The 19,622-nt window shown below is 39.4% G+C and overlaps 1 protein-coding gene across 1 annotated transcript in view; it reads right to left on the bottom strand.

Annotated features, from left to right (window-relative positions):
* Positions 1-19,622, bottom strand: part of LOC134349574 (paramyosin) — a 674,039-nt gene that overhangs the window by 76,857 nt on the left and 577,560 nt on the right. The window contains exon 25 of the mRNA XM_063054149.1: positions 11,514-11,661. Coding sequence (XP_062910219.1) covers positions 11,514-11,661 — 148 coding nt within the window. The remainder of the gene's footprint in view (positions 1-11,513; positions 11,662-19,622) is intronic.

The raw sequence follows: 19,622 nt of genomic DNA, 5'->3' as shown, positions 1-19,622 counted from the left end.
GAAGGGTCTTAGCCTGAAACATTTATTCTTTTCCACAGATGCTGCCTGACCTGCTGAGTTCCTCCAGCATTTTGTGTGTGTTGCTTGGATTCCCAGCACTGGCAGATTTCCTTGTGTTTGTCAGCATAGATAAGTTGGACCCAAGGGCCTGAGTCAGTGCTGCATGACCCTATGGCTCGATTCACATGCCTTGTTTTACTCTCAAGTTGCCTGTGAAACTTGCTTGCCATAGATGCTGCCTGGCCTGATGAGTTTCTCCAGCATTTTGTGTGTGTTACTCTGGATTTCTAGCATCCGCAGACATTCTCGTGTTTATGATTTGCTGCTCTACTACACGGTCTTTCCAAGTGATGCCTACCCTGAAGAAGTTTAAATCTCCTCTTCGGCAGGAGTTCAGTGCAACCCTCTGTGATCTCTGCTGCTCTCTGACTCTTCGACCATGTACCCACCCAGACTGGCTACCACAGCCACGTATCTTCACCTATCACCTATCACAGCCACGTATCTTCACCTATCACCTAGCCACTTTCACTTCCCCTTTTTGTTCTGGCATCTTTCCCCCTCCTTCCTCCTCCAAAGAAGGGTCTTGTCCCAAACGTCAACCATGTATTCATTGTTGTAATGTGAGCATTATTAAAAGTAAGTTAATACTAGTTAGGAAATGGGGGTTTCACTTCCGTTTCTTTTTACTTCTGGTGTGCTTTGTATACAGTATAGTGTCCCTGCCATGCTGTACGGGTTGTGAAAGCCTCTGTATATACGTAACGGTTTTGAAGTTTGAGATAGTTGTTTCTTGGGCATGAAATTGTTAAGTGTGCCTTTTTCAGAGTAGGAATTACTACAATTTCCATAGATACTGCATGACCTGCTGAGTTGTGTGTGTTGCTTTGGATTTCCAGCATCTGCAGACTTGCTATTTTCTGACTCTTTTTTTTACCAAAACTGTGCTATGCTACTCTAGTTTTCTTTCAGCCTCTGTTTGCACATTTACTTTCAGCCTGTTTCACTATTTACACATTTACCCTCTCTACGTTGCATTAATTTTCCTTTACAAACTGATAGGTGGAGCCTCGGGAACATGTGAAAATATGTGTGGAGCTCTCGTTATCTGCCCCTTGACCTGATCCTCGGATCCGGCACAGGACACGTTTACTGAGCCTGCACTGAGAAGATTCTACCTTTAGGGTATTCTTTTGTCATTTTGCTTGGAACTGTGGAGCTTTCAGGGGCCAAGGATAAGGTCAATGCTGTGAAATGATTTTTTAAAAGCTTTTTCTAATCATTGTCACCAATTGCATCAACGGTTGTAATATATCCTCGCGTAAAGTCCAGTGGTAGCATGGAAAACCACTGGAGACTGGTTAATTTCTACTTACATGAACAATTACACTACACAGGGGCTTCAAACAAGGGTGTTATTCTAACTCTAATTACAGAAATCCCCAAGAAACTATGCTTACATCATTGATATACACACAGGTATGATGATGCCTTTACAGTCACCAGATTATATTACATTGACATAACTATATGACAGGGATCTCTCCTGCACAGAACAGAGAAGCATGATGGTGAGCACCATTAATACGTGCGGGTGATGCAACATGACTAGCCGTACATGGGATGAGGCTGTGAGGCTTGATTTGGTTGTAGGTGGGCGGCTATGTGAAGGTGTGGTGTGCAAAACGTGAGTTAAGTCCTGTCCTTAAAAATGATAATTGGCACATTGAGTAATGAGGCTGGTGTTGCAAGTGGCATGATGTGATGTTCAAAGGGGCATACATTAACCTTCGTAATTGGAGGTGATTAACAATTTGTGGTCATTAGTGCTGCATTCCAAACTTTATTGTTAACTATTGTCTCTTCACAATCCACATCAAAGTTGCTGGTGAACGCAGCAGGCCAGGCAGCATCTCGAGGAAGAGGTAAAGTCGACGTTTCAGGCCGAGACCCTTCGTCAGGACTGATGAAGGGTCTCGGCCTGAAACGTCGACTGTACCTCTTCCTCGAGATGCTGCTTGGCCTGCTGCATTCACCAGCAACTTTGATGTGTGTTGCTTGAATTTCCAGCATCTGCAGAATTCCTGTTGTTTGTCTCTTCACAATGCAGTTTTAGTTTGTTTCTGGGGAGCCTTCCAACCCCCTCTAATAAGTGGAAGGCCTCTCTTTTTTTTCTCTCGAGTTTACAAAGACATTCAATATTATGCCTGAAAATCTAAGTCCCATTTTCCCTCCCAAGTTCTACCATTACCTCTAGCAATTTGCTGAAACCTGAGAATAAATCCCATCACTGGTCTTGTTGCCATGTAGGTTGGCTTCAATCTACTCTGACTAGCCTCAATTTAGGTTAGTCACTCTCAAAACTATATCTCCTATTAATACACTAAGGAAATTATTAACACATAAACCATGCCCATAAGCAGCAAGCACAATTTTGTGTGCTGCCTGCATCAGGTTTAATGGTGAAATTAATTTTCTAGCATCATCCAATTCAGATGCATTGATATGAGAATCAGGTTTAATATCATCGGCATGTCGTGAAATTTGTTAACTTTGTGGCAGCAGAACAATGCAACACATGATAAATATTTTTTAAAAACTGAATTACAGTAAGCATATATATGTATGTAAAATAGTGCAGAAACTGAAAAAAATAAAAAAAAGTAGTGAGGTAGTATTCATGGGTTCAAGGTCCATTTAGAGATTGGATAGCAGAGTGGAAGAAGCTATTCCTGAATGGTTGAGTGTGTTCCTTTAGGCTTCTGTACCTCCTTCCTGACAGTAACAATGAGAAGAAGACATGTCCTGGGTGGTCGGGGTCTTTAACGATGGACACCAGCTTCCTGAGGCACTGCTCGTTGAAGACGTTTTGGATACTACGGAGGATATAGCTGTGACTTTGTTAGTAGTCTGGTAATTCAGAAGCTCTGGCTAATAATTGACAGTTTCAGAATTGGAATTTGGGTTTGATTTTTTAAAAATAGAACTATGTAGATGGCATCTGAAAGTGGTCAAGGTATTTTGGTTTGTAAAACCCCAATTCCTTTTTAGAAAAGGAAATCTATTGACTTCTGCCCATTTAGCAAGTATGATTTGTCTTTTACCAGTACACTTCCTCTAAATTTTGTCATTCCTAGTATTAATAGAATATTATTCAGAAAGCAATTTTACCATTGTTATGTGCCTATTTAATGGTATAAATGTAATTTCAAGATTATAACATTAAAACAAACCAGGCTAACCCCAGATCGGACCAAAGTGAGTTTTAATCTGGTGTTACCATAATAGTTCATTTTGTTGTTACATTAAGCCAAAATAAATTATTCCTTATGATTAATGTGATAAGGCACTAAAGGCACTATCTTTGAAGTTGCTATGAGTGTTATTGAAGAAAAGGAAAGGAAATGTTGTCTAGCACAATATAATTGAATTGTGATATTTATGGAAGTCCAAACAGAATTTGGTTGATATTCATGCATTGATTCCTGGTAGCTCTTCATTTAAATGAGAAATTATAGTGGTCTTCAATTTCTATTACAGATATACAAAGATGGAGCACAGTATTAGTAAGTCCTTGAGGTACATGATAAATCTATGAAGACAAAGTAGAAAGTGATTCACCATGTTTATTTCAATAAGAGATTATTTGCCGTGGTGATAGCTAATTTCTATCATCTTATATTCATATGTGCTGAGAGACATTTTAACCTCAATCAGAAATCAATCCAACTGAAGTGCTTTCATTTTTAAAAACTGTGCCAATATTATGGAAATCATATTTAACAAAGAAATTGGAGAATCAAAGGAATGTTATACTTCTGCTTGTGAGAAGCATATTCTGATTTTAGCACTTAACTTTTACATGTGAAACTATTTGAATCCAAACCCAGCATGAAAAATTGCAAATTTTCAAATATTACTCTTCATTAAATATGTTGGTATGGAATTCTGACGTTAAACATATGAAAATCATAATCATAACACAACTAATTAATGGTGTGCTATAATATATTGGAACTAAAAACTACATAACTCATATTCATGTTTATTTAAATTATTTTATTTGGAAAGTAACCACATCAGTAAAATAAAGAATCTTGCCACAAATCAGGTTTTCAATATTTTCTGTTAATCATTTTATTATTTTTCTGACAAGACACATAAACACACTATAACTGTAAAAAATTCATTGCAGAAGAAAATTAGTTAATAGTGGACACTTGTCTGTATTCTGCTGAGTTTGTAGTGTACAGCAGTCATCATCATGACTGAATTGTTGCTACCCAAAGCAATACTATTAGAGTACCGAAAACAATGCCATTCTTTGAATAGCAAGTCTTATTTTTCCTTAACTTAATCAACTCTCATCATTTTGAATAATAAGCAACTTTACTCTTGAGTCAGTTGAATATATAAAAATAAATGTAACCCTGTTTGATATCATGATTACTCAAAGGTGTTAAGAAATATTATATGCAGACTGTGTTAAAATATATTATACTACATGATGAAATTGTCAACAAATAGCAACTCAGAAAGAGAATCAGATGACTGATACTGAGTCATGGATGTACACTTGATAATTTTGCACCTCTTGACAATTGAGGAAGCAAATCGAAATAGAATGTCGCCAGAGAATGGTATTAAATTTTTCATCAAATACATTTCAACTACTCAGAATATTGTTAGTGAAACAGCCCCTAACGTCTTTGGTTGCAGAAGAAATTAAATAGATCTATATTTAAAATGTAAAAGAATTCAGTAATCAAACTTCAAAAAAGAACAAGGTTTGCCTAATAATATCATATTAGAAACCTTATGAAATAAATTCATTAGTTTGTCAATTACTTACCAATATTTTTAAAATAACTGGTTTAGAGATGGAAAATGACAGCTTCTTTTAACAATTAGTTGCAATTCGATGTTTTTTATACACAAATAATTTTACCTGGAGTGCACTCTGTAGTTAAAATTGAGAATTTTGAACCCTGGAGCTCATTAAGCATTTAATTCAAATATCATAAATACTACTAAAGTTAAAGCTACATGAGATTGAAAGGATAGCATGATACGGTGAGATGAGTGTCCTGTGGAATATCTTTCCGTGGCTGATTTTCATGATGTAATTTGTAAGGAATTACGTTTAATCCAAATAAAAGTGAAATCTCTCCAATGTACTGGAGCTTTGTGGCTTTGCATTAGAAGCCAAATTTTCTGACATCACTGATGTGGGTGATGTCCTCATCTTCTGGTAGAGAAAATTGCTGAATTCATTTAATTTTGTACATCCTTCACATACATGAGGAGTAAAAATCTTTATGTTACGTCTCCATCTATATGTGCCATGTGCAATCATAGTAATTTATAATAAATAGAACAGTCAATGTATTAGGAATAGTCACCCTGAACTTTAATTTCAACAGTATTTCTATTTTGTTTTCATACATAAACTCTAAAATATAGGAAATCAGAGAGGATATAGATATAGAGAAATCATATCCTTAGAAATTATTCAATCATATTTTGATTTTATATAAATACACAAAAAAGTTGCATCCTCATACACTATGTTAACTTTTGTCCATCTATTTTACAATAGAAACTGCCAGTGTAAGGCTGCAGCCTTTTGATACCTGTAGTGTAGACTTATTTACTCCTGAAAATCTGTTTGCATTTGAGGTACATTATAGTAGAAATATAAAAGACCTTTTTCTTGCTTGGTAGGGGTTTTTTTTAATCACCAAAATATTTTCAATCTTTAAAATAATGTTTTTTTTCTTAAGACATTAAAAGTGTTGCTTACTTCGATGTACTCGTGTTAATTTTGGATAATAATAATAAAAAGCATTGAAAAGAGAAGAAATATTAAAGATCCAATTTGGTGATGACTATGATGGGTGTTGCTGCATCATAGAGAAGTGTAATCCACTATCTGTATTCCTCAGTTTAATACTGATATTTGCTTTGTAATTCTAAACTGCAAAACAATTATTGTATAAAAAGTTCTCTGATTAAATTGGGAGGTGAAATATGAATTCACACGCGAATTCTATAAATGCTCGCCTTCCAGTCTTGCTTTATTTTAAGACCACATTTCCCTTTTATAAAGTTCTGGAAAATTGACGAGTTGTTAAAAAATGTTATAAGGATAAAGATAGCCACTCTTTTTCAGGTGATAGTTAATCAATCTTTAAATACACTCAGAATCAATAATAAAATGGCAAAGCCCTACCTGACCTTAGTTGGAACTTGGCCATAAAAGACTAGATAGATTATGTAAAGTTTATTTAAATAGTATGTAATCTTTTGTGTCAGATAGTTTAATGATTCTTGTACTTATAAAATATATCCTTTAATACATAGTGAGCAATGCCAAGCGATTTCTCCCAACATAGTTATAAATAAATATAAACTACTAGCTGGTGTAACACAATTATATCTAAGCAATTAGATAATTTCTTACAATTAGTGAATATTCACATCCATTTCACATATTCCCTACTGCAATGCATGTGTGAAAAGTGATTCCCAACTTTGAACAAAATGTCAAGGAACTCAAACTAGACTGTGTGTGACATGGACAGCTTTTGAAATTTTTCACTGCATTACTAACAACCAGTGCTGCCATTTGGCTCTTGAATCCTGATCACGGTGGATCTTCTATCTTAGCTTCATTTTCCTGACCTAGCTCCATATCCCATGATTTCCTGAATATCCAGCACTCGACTGATCTCCACCTTAAGTGAACTCAGTCACCTGGCCTTCACAGCTTTCTGGTAGGAAAATGCAAGTCTCACCACCCTCTGGGTGAAGAAGTTTCTCCTCATCTTAGTCCCAAATGGTCTTTCGCTTATGCTGAAACTGACAGACCTGGTCCCAAACTCTTCAGATATGGGAAATAGCCTCCTTGCATCCACCTGTTGAGCCCTGGAAGAACTGTATAAATTTCATTGGGATGACATCGTATTATTCTAACTGTACACCACACGTGAAGTGAAGCCTTATCGGAGTCTTTATTGTACACTTGATGCACACTGGTGACATCTTTAAGGTAATAATTATTGCTCAAGGCTAATATCGCATATACCAAACCTTACCAGCAAGCCATGGTTTAAAAATAATGGGCTGGATCCTGCTGGTAGATGTAGACAGCTTGGCAGGAAATTTCCAAAGTTATCCCTGCTAAAGTGCTGTGAAGTTGGGGAGCTTGGTTCAGGCCAAACCCCAAACCTAATGATGCTTTTGGAATATTGAAAAAATTACTAGACATTTTCAGATTTTTACAGTCACCTTTTAAAATATTTTTGGAAAGTATTTAAAGATTTTTAGAAACTATTACAGAGAGTGGTTATTTCAGAAGTTTAAGCTGAGTTCAGGGAATTTTTGAGGACTGGGGTTTATTTATTTATCTTGTTTAGTGAAACAGCATGGAGTAGGCCCTTCCAGCTTCCAGCCCTTCAAGCCACGCTGCCCCAGAAACCCAGCAACCCCACAACCCCAATTAACCCTAACCTAATCACAGGACACTTTACAATGACCAGTAACCTACCCGGTATGTCTTTGGACTGTGGGAGGGAACAGAACACCTGGGGAAAACCTGCTCATTCCACAGGGAGGACACACAGAGACACCTTGCAGAACAGTGCCCGAACTTAACTCCAAACTCGGGAATGCCTTGAGCTGTATACTGTTGCACTAATTGCTATGCTACTGAGGTGCCCAGATGCCCTTTGCCAATGATTCACCCTTCACCCTTGTAACTACTGGCCTTAGCGAATGTTTCCACTGCCGACTCTGCCAAGAAATCAAAACCTCCTGGATAGTGCCAGGTAAATGTGAGGCATGGATTGATTACAGTGATGTACAGTATTCAAAGGGCAGCCCTGGGCTGAGTAGATTTGACCTAATTCTGTGCTGCAAAGAACTAAGTCCCAAAAATTGGGTCTGTAGTGCTGATGATTGAGTTGCTTGTGATTTAGTCAACAGCACGCATATTGATTTGCTTGCACTATGAATTTTGCAAGCTGCCACACACATGATGAAATGTAAAGCTACTGCAAAAGTAAATCCTGTGGAAATGGAGGATTATACCATTAATAGTTAGCGATGCCCAAATGGAGTTCAACAGTTAGCTAATGACCTTTTCAAATCTTGCACTGATAAATTGGTGTTCCACAGTATGAATAATTTTCACACTCTCCCCTCATACCCCAACTGAATAATCAGATATTTTAATGGATTATTGAGTTAGCTTGGGAATACTATCTATGTACTGCTGCCTGAAGTATACATGAGTCTGGCTGTTGATAACATCTTTCTAAACGTGCATGGAGTGATATGGAAAGAGCTACAGGCTGTCGGCTTGGTTCCAAGTTTCCATACAAATCAATGGATGTGCAAATTGTTATTTCTCTTGAGTGTGAAGGATGTCTGGGAGAATAAACAGAACACAAGGAAAGGAGAGGTGGAGGAGTGGAGCAGAATGAAGCTTCCAAAAGACCCAGGAGGAAGAGGAAGTTGAGCAGGAGGTCATTTTCAGGTAGTATTTCTTTTGCTTACATATCAGGCGAGAAGCATCCTTATGAAATATGATACCTGCTCCAACCTTAGGGAAGGCCTTTTACAAGGCCAGTGTGGAAGGTTAAATTGCATGGCATCCAGGAGATAGCGGATTGAATTTCTAATTGGCTCGGTGGTAGGAAGCAGAGGGTGACGGTTGACAGTTGTTCTTCAGACTGGAGATCATTGTCTTGTGGTACGCCATGAGTTCATGCTGGGACCTTTGTTGTTTGTAATTTACATAAATGATTTTGATGTGAATGTACAAGGCACAATTCAGAAGTTTACAGATGATACTAAAATAGTTGGTGTTGTAGATAGAGTACAAGGTAATGAAAGATTAGAGGGAGATCTTAATCAGCTAAGTATATGGGCTGAGGATTGGCAAATAGCTTTCAATCCAGGTAAACGTAAGGGTCTCCTGGTGACTAAACGAGCTTCACATGGAGTAATCATGTTGTTTACCAGGATAGTGAGCTTCTCTATAATAATTCCTGCTATTGACTACACAAAAGCTGCACCATGGACATCACACTAATTCTGAGATGTACGGAGTCTGGACATGATTTCACAGGTTTAACAGCCAGCTGCTGTGCAGCACATACAGAGCATCAAGTACTCAGTACCTTGCTTCTTGACAGCAGGCATATAATCTTCAATCACTGATTCGATGAATGACTTCAATCTGAACAAAGCAACTGGGAGTTCTTGGTCTGGAGGATTCCCTTTGATGACCTGGATGTTGATTCCAGAGAGCTTTGCACTCACTTCTTGGAAATGTGCATACAGTGAATACCATATTGTCACAAGAAACGTGATGAAGCAGAAACATTGATTCCACTGCTGGGATCTCTGGGAGAAACTGGGAGAAAGGAATGAAGTTCTTACAGTTGGCAGAGCATGTCATTAAGGTCACTGAGTTGGTTACTCCATTACTATAGGTTCTGTACCTGTCTAGGTTTCAGGCATCCTTTTCGGGCAAAATTTCCTTAATTTCATTTAATGTACAGATCTTGACACCATTCCTGGTCAATAGAGAGACCAAAAGTACATTGGACAACTGCCTTGTGGAACTCTCCACTCAGTCTGCAGGCCTGGTCCTGGGTTTCTCTGTTCCTGATTGACCCTCCTGTCCCTAACTTTCTATACATTTCCAATGAAGTCCAACATACCAGAACTTCACCTTTCAGACCTGCAGATTGCCATCGTCTAGAATCCATCTATATCGGATTATGATTCTACCATTCCATTTGCAGGCTGTCCGCAGGTTTTGAACACGTAGATTAAGGACACCTTGTACATGTGGATGAGGGTTTGGGAGATTGGATGGGGATCTTCTGCTGGGTGATAATGGACATTTCCATTTGTCTTCTCTCCCTACCCTACTTCTCCTCCTGGCACCTCCAAGCTGTAACAATTGAGGGCCGAGCCGTACTGAGCGGAGCTGGGGCACAGGGCAGACTCACTCACTCACTTATTTAATGAGGCCAGTTGGTGGCCACTCTTCTTGCGTCTGTTCACTCTCCCATCACAGTTGCTTCTGTCATCCGCTCCCACACGCTGACTTTGTACATTTACAACAGGAACAGTTTGGGTTATGAACAGTTCGCAGGATTGGAAACCGGTCATAACCTGAGGACTGCCTGAGGGGTTGGTGGAGGCATATATTCTTACAAAACTTAAGAAGTATTTCGATTATCACTTGAAATGCCATGTCATATAAGGCTGCAGGCTGAATGCTGGTAGATGGTATTAGCATAGATAGATATCTGATGGCAGGCATGTTATGGTGTGTCAGAGGCCTGTATAAGGCTGTGACCCTCCCCACTCCAGCCCTGTAGATCCATCCTGGCTTCATCACATCTGATTAACACCCACCTTGCCAGACATCATTATCATTTAATCTCACCTACATTCCATTCTATCACTAGATTTCTCTTTTGTCCAAATTTCTCCTTTCCCCTTTCTGGGTCATGCGTCTTTTTAAAACCATTGTTTGCAAATCCTATTTCTTTCTCCACAGATGCTGACTGACCTGTTGTGACTTTCCAGTTCTCAGTTTTATCTCAACATTCCAATACCTTTATTCATAACTTTTCATGGACTTGACAAGCAATTCATATTTATTGTTGTTTAAATATGTGGAATCTTGTAATAAATTTAATAAATAGGACCTCATCCACTTCACTAGCAGCTGTTGAGATGTTAAATCATCTCTGGTGACAACAGTGCATATCCAGTTAAAACAAATTAACTACTCAACTGCTTCACATTTCACTCCTGCATCTTAAAAATGGCTCCCTTTCAGAGAAAAAAAATAAATCCAATCTATTGTTTTTAAACCTTAAGGAGTTTTAATTATGCAGAATTCATAACATTTCCTTTACTTTCTTCAGTAGTCTTTTTAGTGGTCTGGATAGCGATGCTTAGAATTTTTATGAACTCCTCTTTTTGATATTGCACAGGTTTTTTCCTGTAAATCTGCAATTGATAAATATTTTGTGTAAATTCTACATTACGAATGGTTTATGGATTAAATCAACAGTATCATTTTATCTCTATTAACAGTTTTTGTGGACATCGTCTCTTTCAAGTAAATAAACTTACGCCACTATTTTGCTCTTTGAATTTATTCAATCAGAACCTATTATTCCGTGGGAGAAGCTGGATTAAAATACTCAATTTCCTTTGTTAGCTCATATATTTTGACTGAGTTTTTCAATGCTTTTTTTTTGCAGCTGAGCAGAAAATTCCCCAACTTTCTGGATCCAATAAAATTTGTCTAGTATTACTGGATCAGTAATATTTGTATTTTCCAATATTACTATAACTAAAGTTTCTCTAGTTAAATTTTCAACTCTTTGTTTTTGGGGAACACTGACTGATTTTTGTTCAACTTAAAAGAATGGTTAGATTCGAAGCCAACTCCCCATCAAGTGAAGTTACTCACTCACCAGCTAATCTTTGACTTTTCAGCTGGGTCCTAAGGGATAAGATGGTCTGACCAAGGGTTTCCAACTGCAATTCCAGCTGATGACGGTGGGTCTGTTCCTCTTCCAGCTGACTTTCATGTTTCAGATTTTCTCTGTCAAGTGTATGCAGCTGTTCGAAAGCAACAAAAATGCTTGTACTAGTTAATTTCCATTGCCTTTACGTACACACATAAATAAGGAAAAAAATCAACCCTATAAATATACAGTATGCTTCACATTATTTATAGGCCAAAGACATAAAATCAAATCTGTAATGATGGGAATATATTTGTGTTGCAGTACATATGAAATATTTAAAGATATATTGTAGATTAACTTTACTCCCCAATAAATAACACTTATTCAGAAAAATTGATGTGACCGAAGCTGTGGTAGAATAGATGCTTCCTTTTCTGGGGAAAACAATATTGCATTTTATACTGTCAAGTCAACCAAACATGTAAAGTTACTCAGTATATTACAACAGTTTTGGATGCTTAGTCATCTCATTCTCTTCCTGCTAAATTTCATACCTTACACATATCAGGTTTTATGCTTTTTTCTATTAAGAGAAAATGTTGTAGCTCCTTTATCTTTCAATTAGAATGCATGAGAATCAACATCAAAACTGGCTCATTGCACTAACACCGGAAATCCTGTCTCTAGTTTTGAAATAGGGTGGGTAACATGCAGAAAGTTCGCAAAGGGACATTAAATAAAATTGATTGGGCAGAAAATGGCAGTGTTTGTCATGAAATAGTTGAGTTGACCAACTACGGGCCCAAGAAGAAATATCAGAGTGCTTTGTAACTGGTGAATAACCATAAGCTGTAGAAGAGCAACAGGATTTGACAGTCCAGTTATACAAATATTCTGAAGTGAGTACATGTCTAAAAATAATAGCCATAGAGTTTATTGACCAAGTTTGATAAAGATCTGACATCAAAGTAGTGGGCTGCTTAAAACCTGTTTGCAGTTCTATAATGAGTTTTAAATTGTATCAAAGGAAGGAAGGTTGGGGTTCACTAGTATGCAGAATCTAGTCCAGATCAAGACATAGCATTTAAGCCCTGTTTCTGATTTGCCCTCACATAGATGCATTTAATAATGGTGACGTCCTAAATGTATTTCTCTAGGTATATCAACAAATACACTCAAAAACTTTGATAAATTTACCGTGGAGAGCATTCTGACAGGGTACGTCACTGTCTGATATGGGGGCGGGGGGAGGGAGCACAAATGCACAGGACCGAAAGAAGCTGTAGAGGGTTGTAAATTTAGTCAGCTCCATCTTGAGTACTAGCCTGCAAGGTATCCAGGACATCTTCAAGGAGCGGTGTCTCAGAAAGGCAGCGTCCATTATTAAGGACCTCCAGCACCCAGTGTTTTCTCACTGTTATCATCAGGTAGGAGGTACAGAAGTCTGAAGGCACACACTCAGCGATTCAGGAACAGCTTCTTCCCCTCTGCCATGAACCACGAACACTACCTCACTTATTTTTAGTACTATCCAAGACACCTACAAGGAGTGGTGCCTTAGGAAGACAGTGTCCATCATTAAGGACCCCCACCACCCAGGGCATGCCCTCTTCTCATTGCTACCATCAGGAAGGAGGTACAGAAGTTTACTTCTGTACCTCCTCACACACTCAATGATTCAGGAACAGCTTCTTCTCCTCTGTCAACTGATTACTAAATAGACATTGAACCTTCACTTTTTGAATATATATTATTTGTTTATTGCATGATTTTTTATCTATTCAATACACATACTGTATACTGTAATGGATTTATTTATTTATTACTTCTGTATTATGTATTACATCGAACTGCTGCTGCTAAGTTAACAAATTTCACGACAAATGCTGGTAATAAAAAACCTGATTCTGATTCTGATGTTGGTATTAAGCAGGCCTAATGTGTTCTCACCTGTGGAAGCAAAATCAGTGCACTGACAGAATTTAGGCAGGACTGTTTTTAAGACAGCACGGTTGAAGTTGCCAACAACAATAAAGGAACTATTGGAGTTGGTTTGTAAGTCACTGATGGCGCCATAGAGCTCACACAATGCTTCCCCAGCATTAGCACGGGGGGGGGGTGTTGGGGGGGATGTATACAGCCTCAGTCACAATAGCAGTGAACTTCTTTGGTAAACAGAAGGGTCTGTGTTTCACCATTAAGAACTCTACCATATGCAAACTATGGGTCTCCACTACCGAAGTGTTCACACACCAGTTCTTTTTAATGCAGATACATACTCCTCCACTACGGGTCTTGTGACAGCTCGTGTGAATTCTGTCTGCCCAAAAAGAGGTGAAACACTCTAGTTAGATGGCCGCTTCAGGGGTGGTATTTCAGTCAAGATGAGCGCGTATCTGTCCTTCATCTCACGCTGATTCCGTCTCAGACACAGGTAGCCTAGTTTATTTTCCAGCGATCAAACATTTGAAAGTAAAATTGATGGGAGAGCTGGCCTGCAGGGTTTTGCCTTCAGTATTGCACGAACACCAGTGCATTTTCCGTACTTTGGATTCCTCGCGCACCGCTTCCAGTGGCATCTCTCCTGGATGGCTGTTGCGCGGAACGCAACAAGCCCATGCTGTGGAGTTCATCTGCTGTCCAACAACTGTAGTGAGGAAGACCTGGAGCACGTGGTGTTCTGAATACCCAGCAGTGTCTTACGATCATAGGCATAAGGACAAACAATTGCACCATTAGTTGGAGCTGGAGGGCCCACTGCCACTGGACGCGCACCTTGGTTAATGGCAAATGGTGCTTTAGCCAAAATATAGGTCAATATATCCTTTGTGATGGGCAGCATTAAAAACTGAATGCAATGTTCTCAGTGGTTTGTACAGATGGTGTATCACTACCCAGCACCAGATCGTGACTGCATTCGGCATGTTTTATTGTCCACATGCAGTGTATAAGAAACAGCATCAACAGATAGCCCATGTAATGACCTAGTCACTTTGATTTCGGATTGCAGAGGAATGGACAAATTACTGTAATAATCCAAGCATTGACCTTCATGAGTAATAGTTATAGTCACAAAGCAACTATAATTTCAGGGCAGTGAATCCTTTTTGCTTCTGGTGTACAGGATTGTTGAGATGTACTATATAAACTTCACTGTGGAGAAGCCTGCATTCCTGATCAAAAAGACACATGTTCTCCTTATTTTCTCATCACTGGCAGGTGGTGCTTAAGCATCACCATTTGCTTCTCTCGGTTAAAACAAAGATGGTTCACTAACCATGCTTAAGCAAGGGCGGATGCCATATTGCAAGAAGTCAGCCAATTTGCACAGGCATTCTATCTTATCTGCTGCATGGCACAATTCCTCCCTAGCAGCTCTTGGAGTACATAAAAACTGACTGCTAACAATTCCAATTTATTGACATATGAACATTTTTATTCAAATATTGTAATAAGGTTTAACATCCAGCAGATGGTGTCTGGGGACAGATATTCTTGGAAGTTTGCGAAAACTTTCAAAGCAGTTGGGACCATGTACACTAGTTATTTCTGCTCATTTTTCAAGGCAACATTGAAATGGAGAAAACAGGATTATTTGATCTGAGGTTAATACATTCACATATTTCACAGAATGGGATGAAACATTGCTTACTCTGAAACTAACACAATATAGTTTAAGTATATATTTATAAATATGAAAATGATATTTTTAACTTTATATTAAAGTAAAGTCATATATAAACCCACTTTTTCAACAAGTATATTCATGGTAGTGTAATGGTTAGCACGATGCTATTTACAGCTCAGAGTGTTAGAGTTCGGAGCTCAGTTCCGGCATCCTCTGTAAGGAGTTTGTATGCTCTCTCCATAGGTTTCCCCCGGGTACTCTGGTTTGCTCCGGGTGTTCCAGTTTCCTCCCATAGTCCAAAAATGTACTGGTTAGTAGGTTAATTAGTTACTGGAAATTGTCCTGTGATTAGGCTAGGGTTAAATAAGTGGGTTGCTGGGTAGCACGACTTATTAGGCCAGCAGGGCCTCTTCCATGCTGTACCTCCAAATAAATGAGTAACTAAACATGGACCATCTCTGTCTCCTCTTCTATTTATTAACTTGTCTCTGGTGATAGGCTATAGACTAACAATCATCTCGGTCCCCGCTACTTTGCTTTCACTTTCTCTATGGCACTTCCTACACTCATTTTCCTTCTCATAGCGTTCTCATCAGCTTTGTATCTGCTCTGATGATGCCACCTTCCAAAATGATATAGCTATTTATAACCTACATTACTGTTCTAGATGAAGGGCTTGAATCTTATTATACATTTGCTGATGACATAAAGATAGATGTGAAATATTTTGATGAGGAAGACATGAAGAGCCTGCAAAAAAGGTGCAGACAGTTGAAGTGAATGGGCAACAAAATGACAAATAGGAAAAAATGTGGGAAATGCAACACTGGAAGAATGGACAAATACACTTAAATGATGTGAGGCTATTTAATGTTAGTGTTGAGAGATATCTGCAATGTTATCGGAAACCGAACTGAAGAGACGTAGGGAGGGGCGGTTGGCTCACAAATACAGAAAGCTTGTAGGCGGTGTGAGAGGCAGGTGATAGAGATTGACTGATGGTTTGAAATGTGCCTATTTTAATGTAAGGAGTATCATGAACAAAGCGGATGAGTTTAGAGCATGGATCAGTACTTGGAGCTATGATATTGTGGCTATTACAGAGACTAGGATGGCTCAGGGGCAGGAATAGTTACTTAGAGTGCCAGGCTTTAGATGTTTCAGAAAGGACAGGGAAGGAGGCAAAAGAGGTGGGGGTGTAGCACTGTTGATCAGAGATAGTGTCATGGCTGCAGAAAAGGAGGAAGTCATGGAGGGATTGTCATACTGAGTTTCTGAGGGGGAAGTTAGAAACAGGAAGAAATTAATAACTTGACTGGGTGGTTTTTATAGACTACCAAACAGTAATGGGGACATCGAGGAGCAGATAGGGAGACAGATTCTGGAAAGGTGTAATAATAACAGAGTTGTTATGGTGTGAGATTTTAATTTCCGAAATATTGATTGGCATCTCCCTAGAGCAAGGGGTTTAGATGGGGTGGAGTTTGTTAGGTGTGTTCCGTAAGGTTTCCTGACACAGTACGTAGATCAGCCTACAAGAGGAGAGGCTGTACTTGATCTGGTATTGCAAAATGAACCTGGTCAGGTGTCAGGTCTCTCAGTGGGAGAGCATTTTGGAGATAGTGATCACCATAGCTTTAGAGAGGGATGGAATAGACAAGTTAGGAAAGTGTTTAATTGGAGTAAGGGGGAATATGAAGCTATCAGGCAGGAACTTGGAGGCATAAATTGGAAGCAGATGTTCTCAGAGAAATGTACGGCAGAAATGTGGCAAATGTTCAGGGGATATTTGCATGGCGTTCTGCATAGGTACGTTCCAATGAGACAGGGAAAGGATGGTGGGGTACAGGAACTGTGGTGTACAAAGGCAGTTGAAAATCTAGTCAAGAAAAGAAAAGCTTATGAAAGATTCAAAAAACTAGGTAATGATAGAGTTGTAGAAAATTATAAACCTAGCAGGAAGGAATTTAAGAATGAAATTAGGAGAGGCAGAAGGGTAGAGAGTTGATGAAGGTAGAGCAGTAGATGTAGTGTATATGGATTTCAGCAAGGCATTTGATAAGATAGCCCATGCAAGGCTTATTGAGAAAGTAAGGAGGCATGGGATCTAAGGGAACATTGCTTTGTGGATCCAGAACTGGCTTGCCCACAGAAGGCAAAGAGTGGTTGTAGACCAGTCATATTCTGCATGGAGGATGGTGACCAGTGGTGTGCCTCAGAGATCTGTTCTGGGACCCCCTCTCTTTGTGATTTTTATAAATGACCTGGATGAGGAAGTGGAGAGATGGGTTAGTCAATTTTCTGATGACACAAAGGTTGGTGGTGTTGTGGATAGTGTAGACTCCTGGATAGGTACATGGAGCTTTGAAAAATAGAGGGCTATGGGTTCGGCACAACATTGTGGGCTGAAGGGCCTGTATTGTGCTGTATGTTTTCTATGTTTCTATGTTAACAGGTGGGTACAATACCAATCAGTATGTTATATAGCCTTTAATTGCAAAGAGTATACAGTACAAAACACTTTATTATCTAATTTGAGTAGATCGCACATGGAATATGACATAAGTTTTGTTCTTCTTAATTAAAGAAAGATGGGTTTACATTGGATAATAGAGTGAAGGTTCTGCAAATTAATTCCTGGATGAGAAGATTACCCCATGAGAACAGATTGATTAGAATTAGACTATAATAAGTGGAGTTTAGAAGAATGATACGTGATTTCTCTGAAGCTTGAGTGATTCTGTGAGAGTTTCACAGCATCATTGCTCTGATAATGCTTTTCTTGATAGGTAGAATCTAGAGGTAGGGACCATTGTCGTAAGATTAGTGGTCACTATTGTCACCTGATGAGAAATTCTTTTCTTCTGTGGCTCTGGATTTTTGGAATTCTTTGTATGTCAAGTCACCTTGTTATTTTTTATTTCAAGGCTTTAATAGTTAGATTTCTCAATAACAGCATCAGTGGAGAGTGTAGTGACTATCTGCATCACAGCCTGGTATGGAAACACCAATACCTTTGAATGGAAAACCCTACGGAAGGTAGTGGATTTGGCCTAGTACATCATGGGTAAAGCCCTCCCAACCATTGCACACATCTACATGAAACACTGTCGAGGAAAACAGCATCCATCATCAGAGATCCTCACCATCCATAAACACGAGGAAATCTGCAGATGCTGGAAATTCAAGCCACACACATCAAAGTTGCTGGTGAATGCAGCAGGCCAGGCAGCATCTCTAGGAAGAGGTACAGTCAACGTTTTGGGCCGAGACCCTTCGTCAGGACTAACTGAAAGAAGAGCTAGTAAGAGATTTGAAAGTGGGAGGGGGAGGGGGAGATCCAAAATGAAAGGAGAAGACAGGAGGGGGAGGGATGGAGCCAAGAGCTGGACAGGTGATTGGCAAAAGGGATATGAGAGGATCATGGGACAGGAGGCCTAGGGAGAAAGAAAAGGGGGGGGGGAACCCAGAGGATGGGCAAGGGGTATAGTGAGAGGGACAGAGGGAGAAAAACGAGAGAGAGAAAAAGATTGTGTGTATAGAAATAAATAAAGGATGGGGTACGAGGGGGAGGTGGGGCATTAGCGGAAGTTAGAGAAGTCAATGTTCATGCCATCAGGTTGGAGGCTACCCAGACGGAATATAAGGTGTTGTTCCTCCAACCTGAGTGTGGCTTCATCTTTACAGTGGAGGAGGCCGTGGATAGACGTATCAGAATGGGAATGGGATATGGAATTAAAATGTGTGGTCACTGGGAGATTCTGCTTTCTCTGGTGGACAGAGCATAGGTGTTCAGCGAAACAATCTCCCAGTCTGAACATCAAACATAGAACATAGAATAGTACAGCACAGTACAAGCCCTTTGGCCCACAATGTTGTGCCGACCCTCAAACCCTGCCTCCCATATATAACCCCCCACCTTAAATTCCTCCATATACCTGTCTAGTAGTCTGCGTTGGGTCTCGCCAATATATAGAAGGCCACATCGGGATCCGAACGCAGTATATCACCCATGATTCTCTCATATCCCTTTTGCCAATCAACTCTCCAGCTCTTGGCTCCATCCCTCCCCCTCCTGTCTTCTCCTGTCATTTTGGATCTCCCCCTCCCCCTCACACTTTCAAATCTCTTACTAGCTCTTCTTTCAGTTAGTCCTGACGAAGAACCTCGGCCTGAAACGTCGAATGTACCTCTTCCTAGAGATGCTGCGTTCCTCACCATCCATGCTCTTTTCTCACTGCTGCCATTAGGTAGAAGGGACAAGAGCTTCAGGGCTTGCATCTCCAGGCTCAAGAACAGTTACCATCAGGCTCTTGAACAAAAGATGATAACTACACTCGTTTGCCCATCAATTGAGATGTTCCCATAACTAATGATCTCACTTTAAGGACTCTTTATCTTGTTATTTCATGTTATTGTTATCTCTAGCAATTTATTTATATTTGCATTTGCAGAGTTTGTTATCTTCTGTACGCTACTTGATC

This window comes from Mobula hypostoma, chromosome 1 (assembly GCF_963921235.1).
Source record: "Mobula hypostoma chromosome 1, sMobHyp1.1, whole genome shotgun sequence".
Lineage (NCBI taxonomy): Eukaryota > Metazoa > Chordata > Chondrichthyes > Myliobatiformes > Myliobatidae > Mobula > Mobula hypostoma.
The sequence above is the reverse complement of the archived record's forward strand: the minus strand, read 5'-3'. Positions and strand labels throughout refer to the sequence as shown.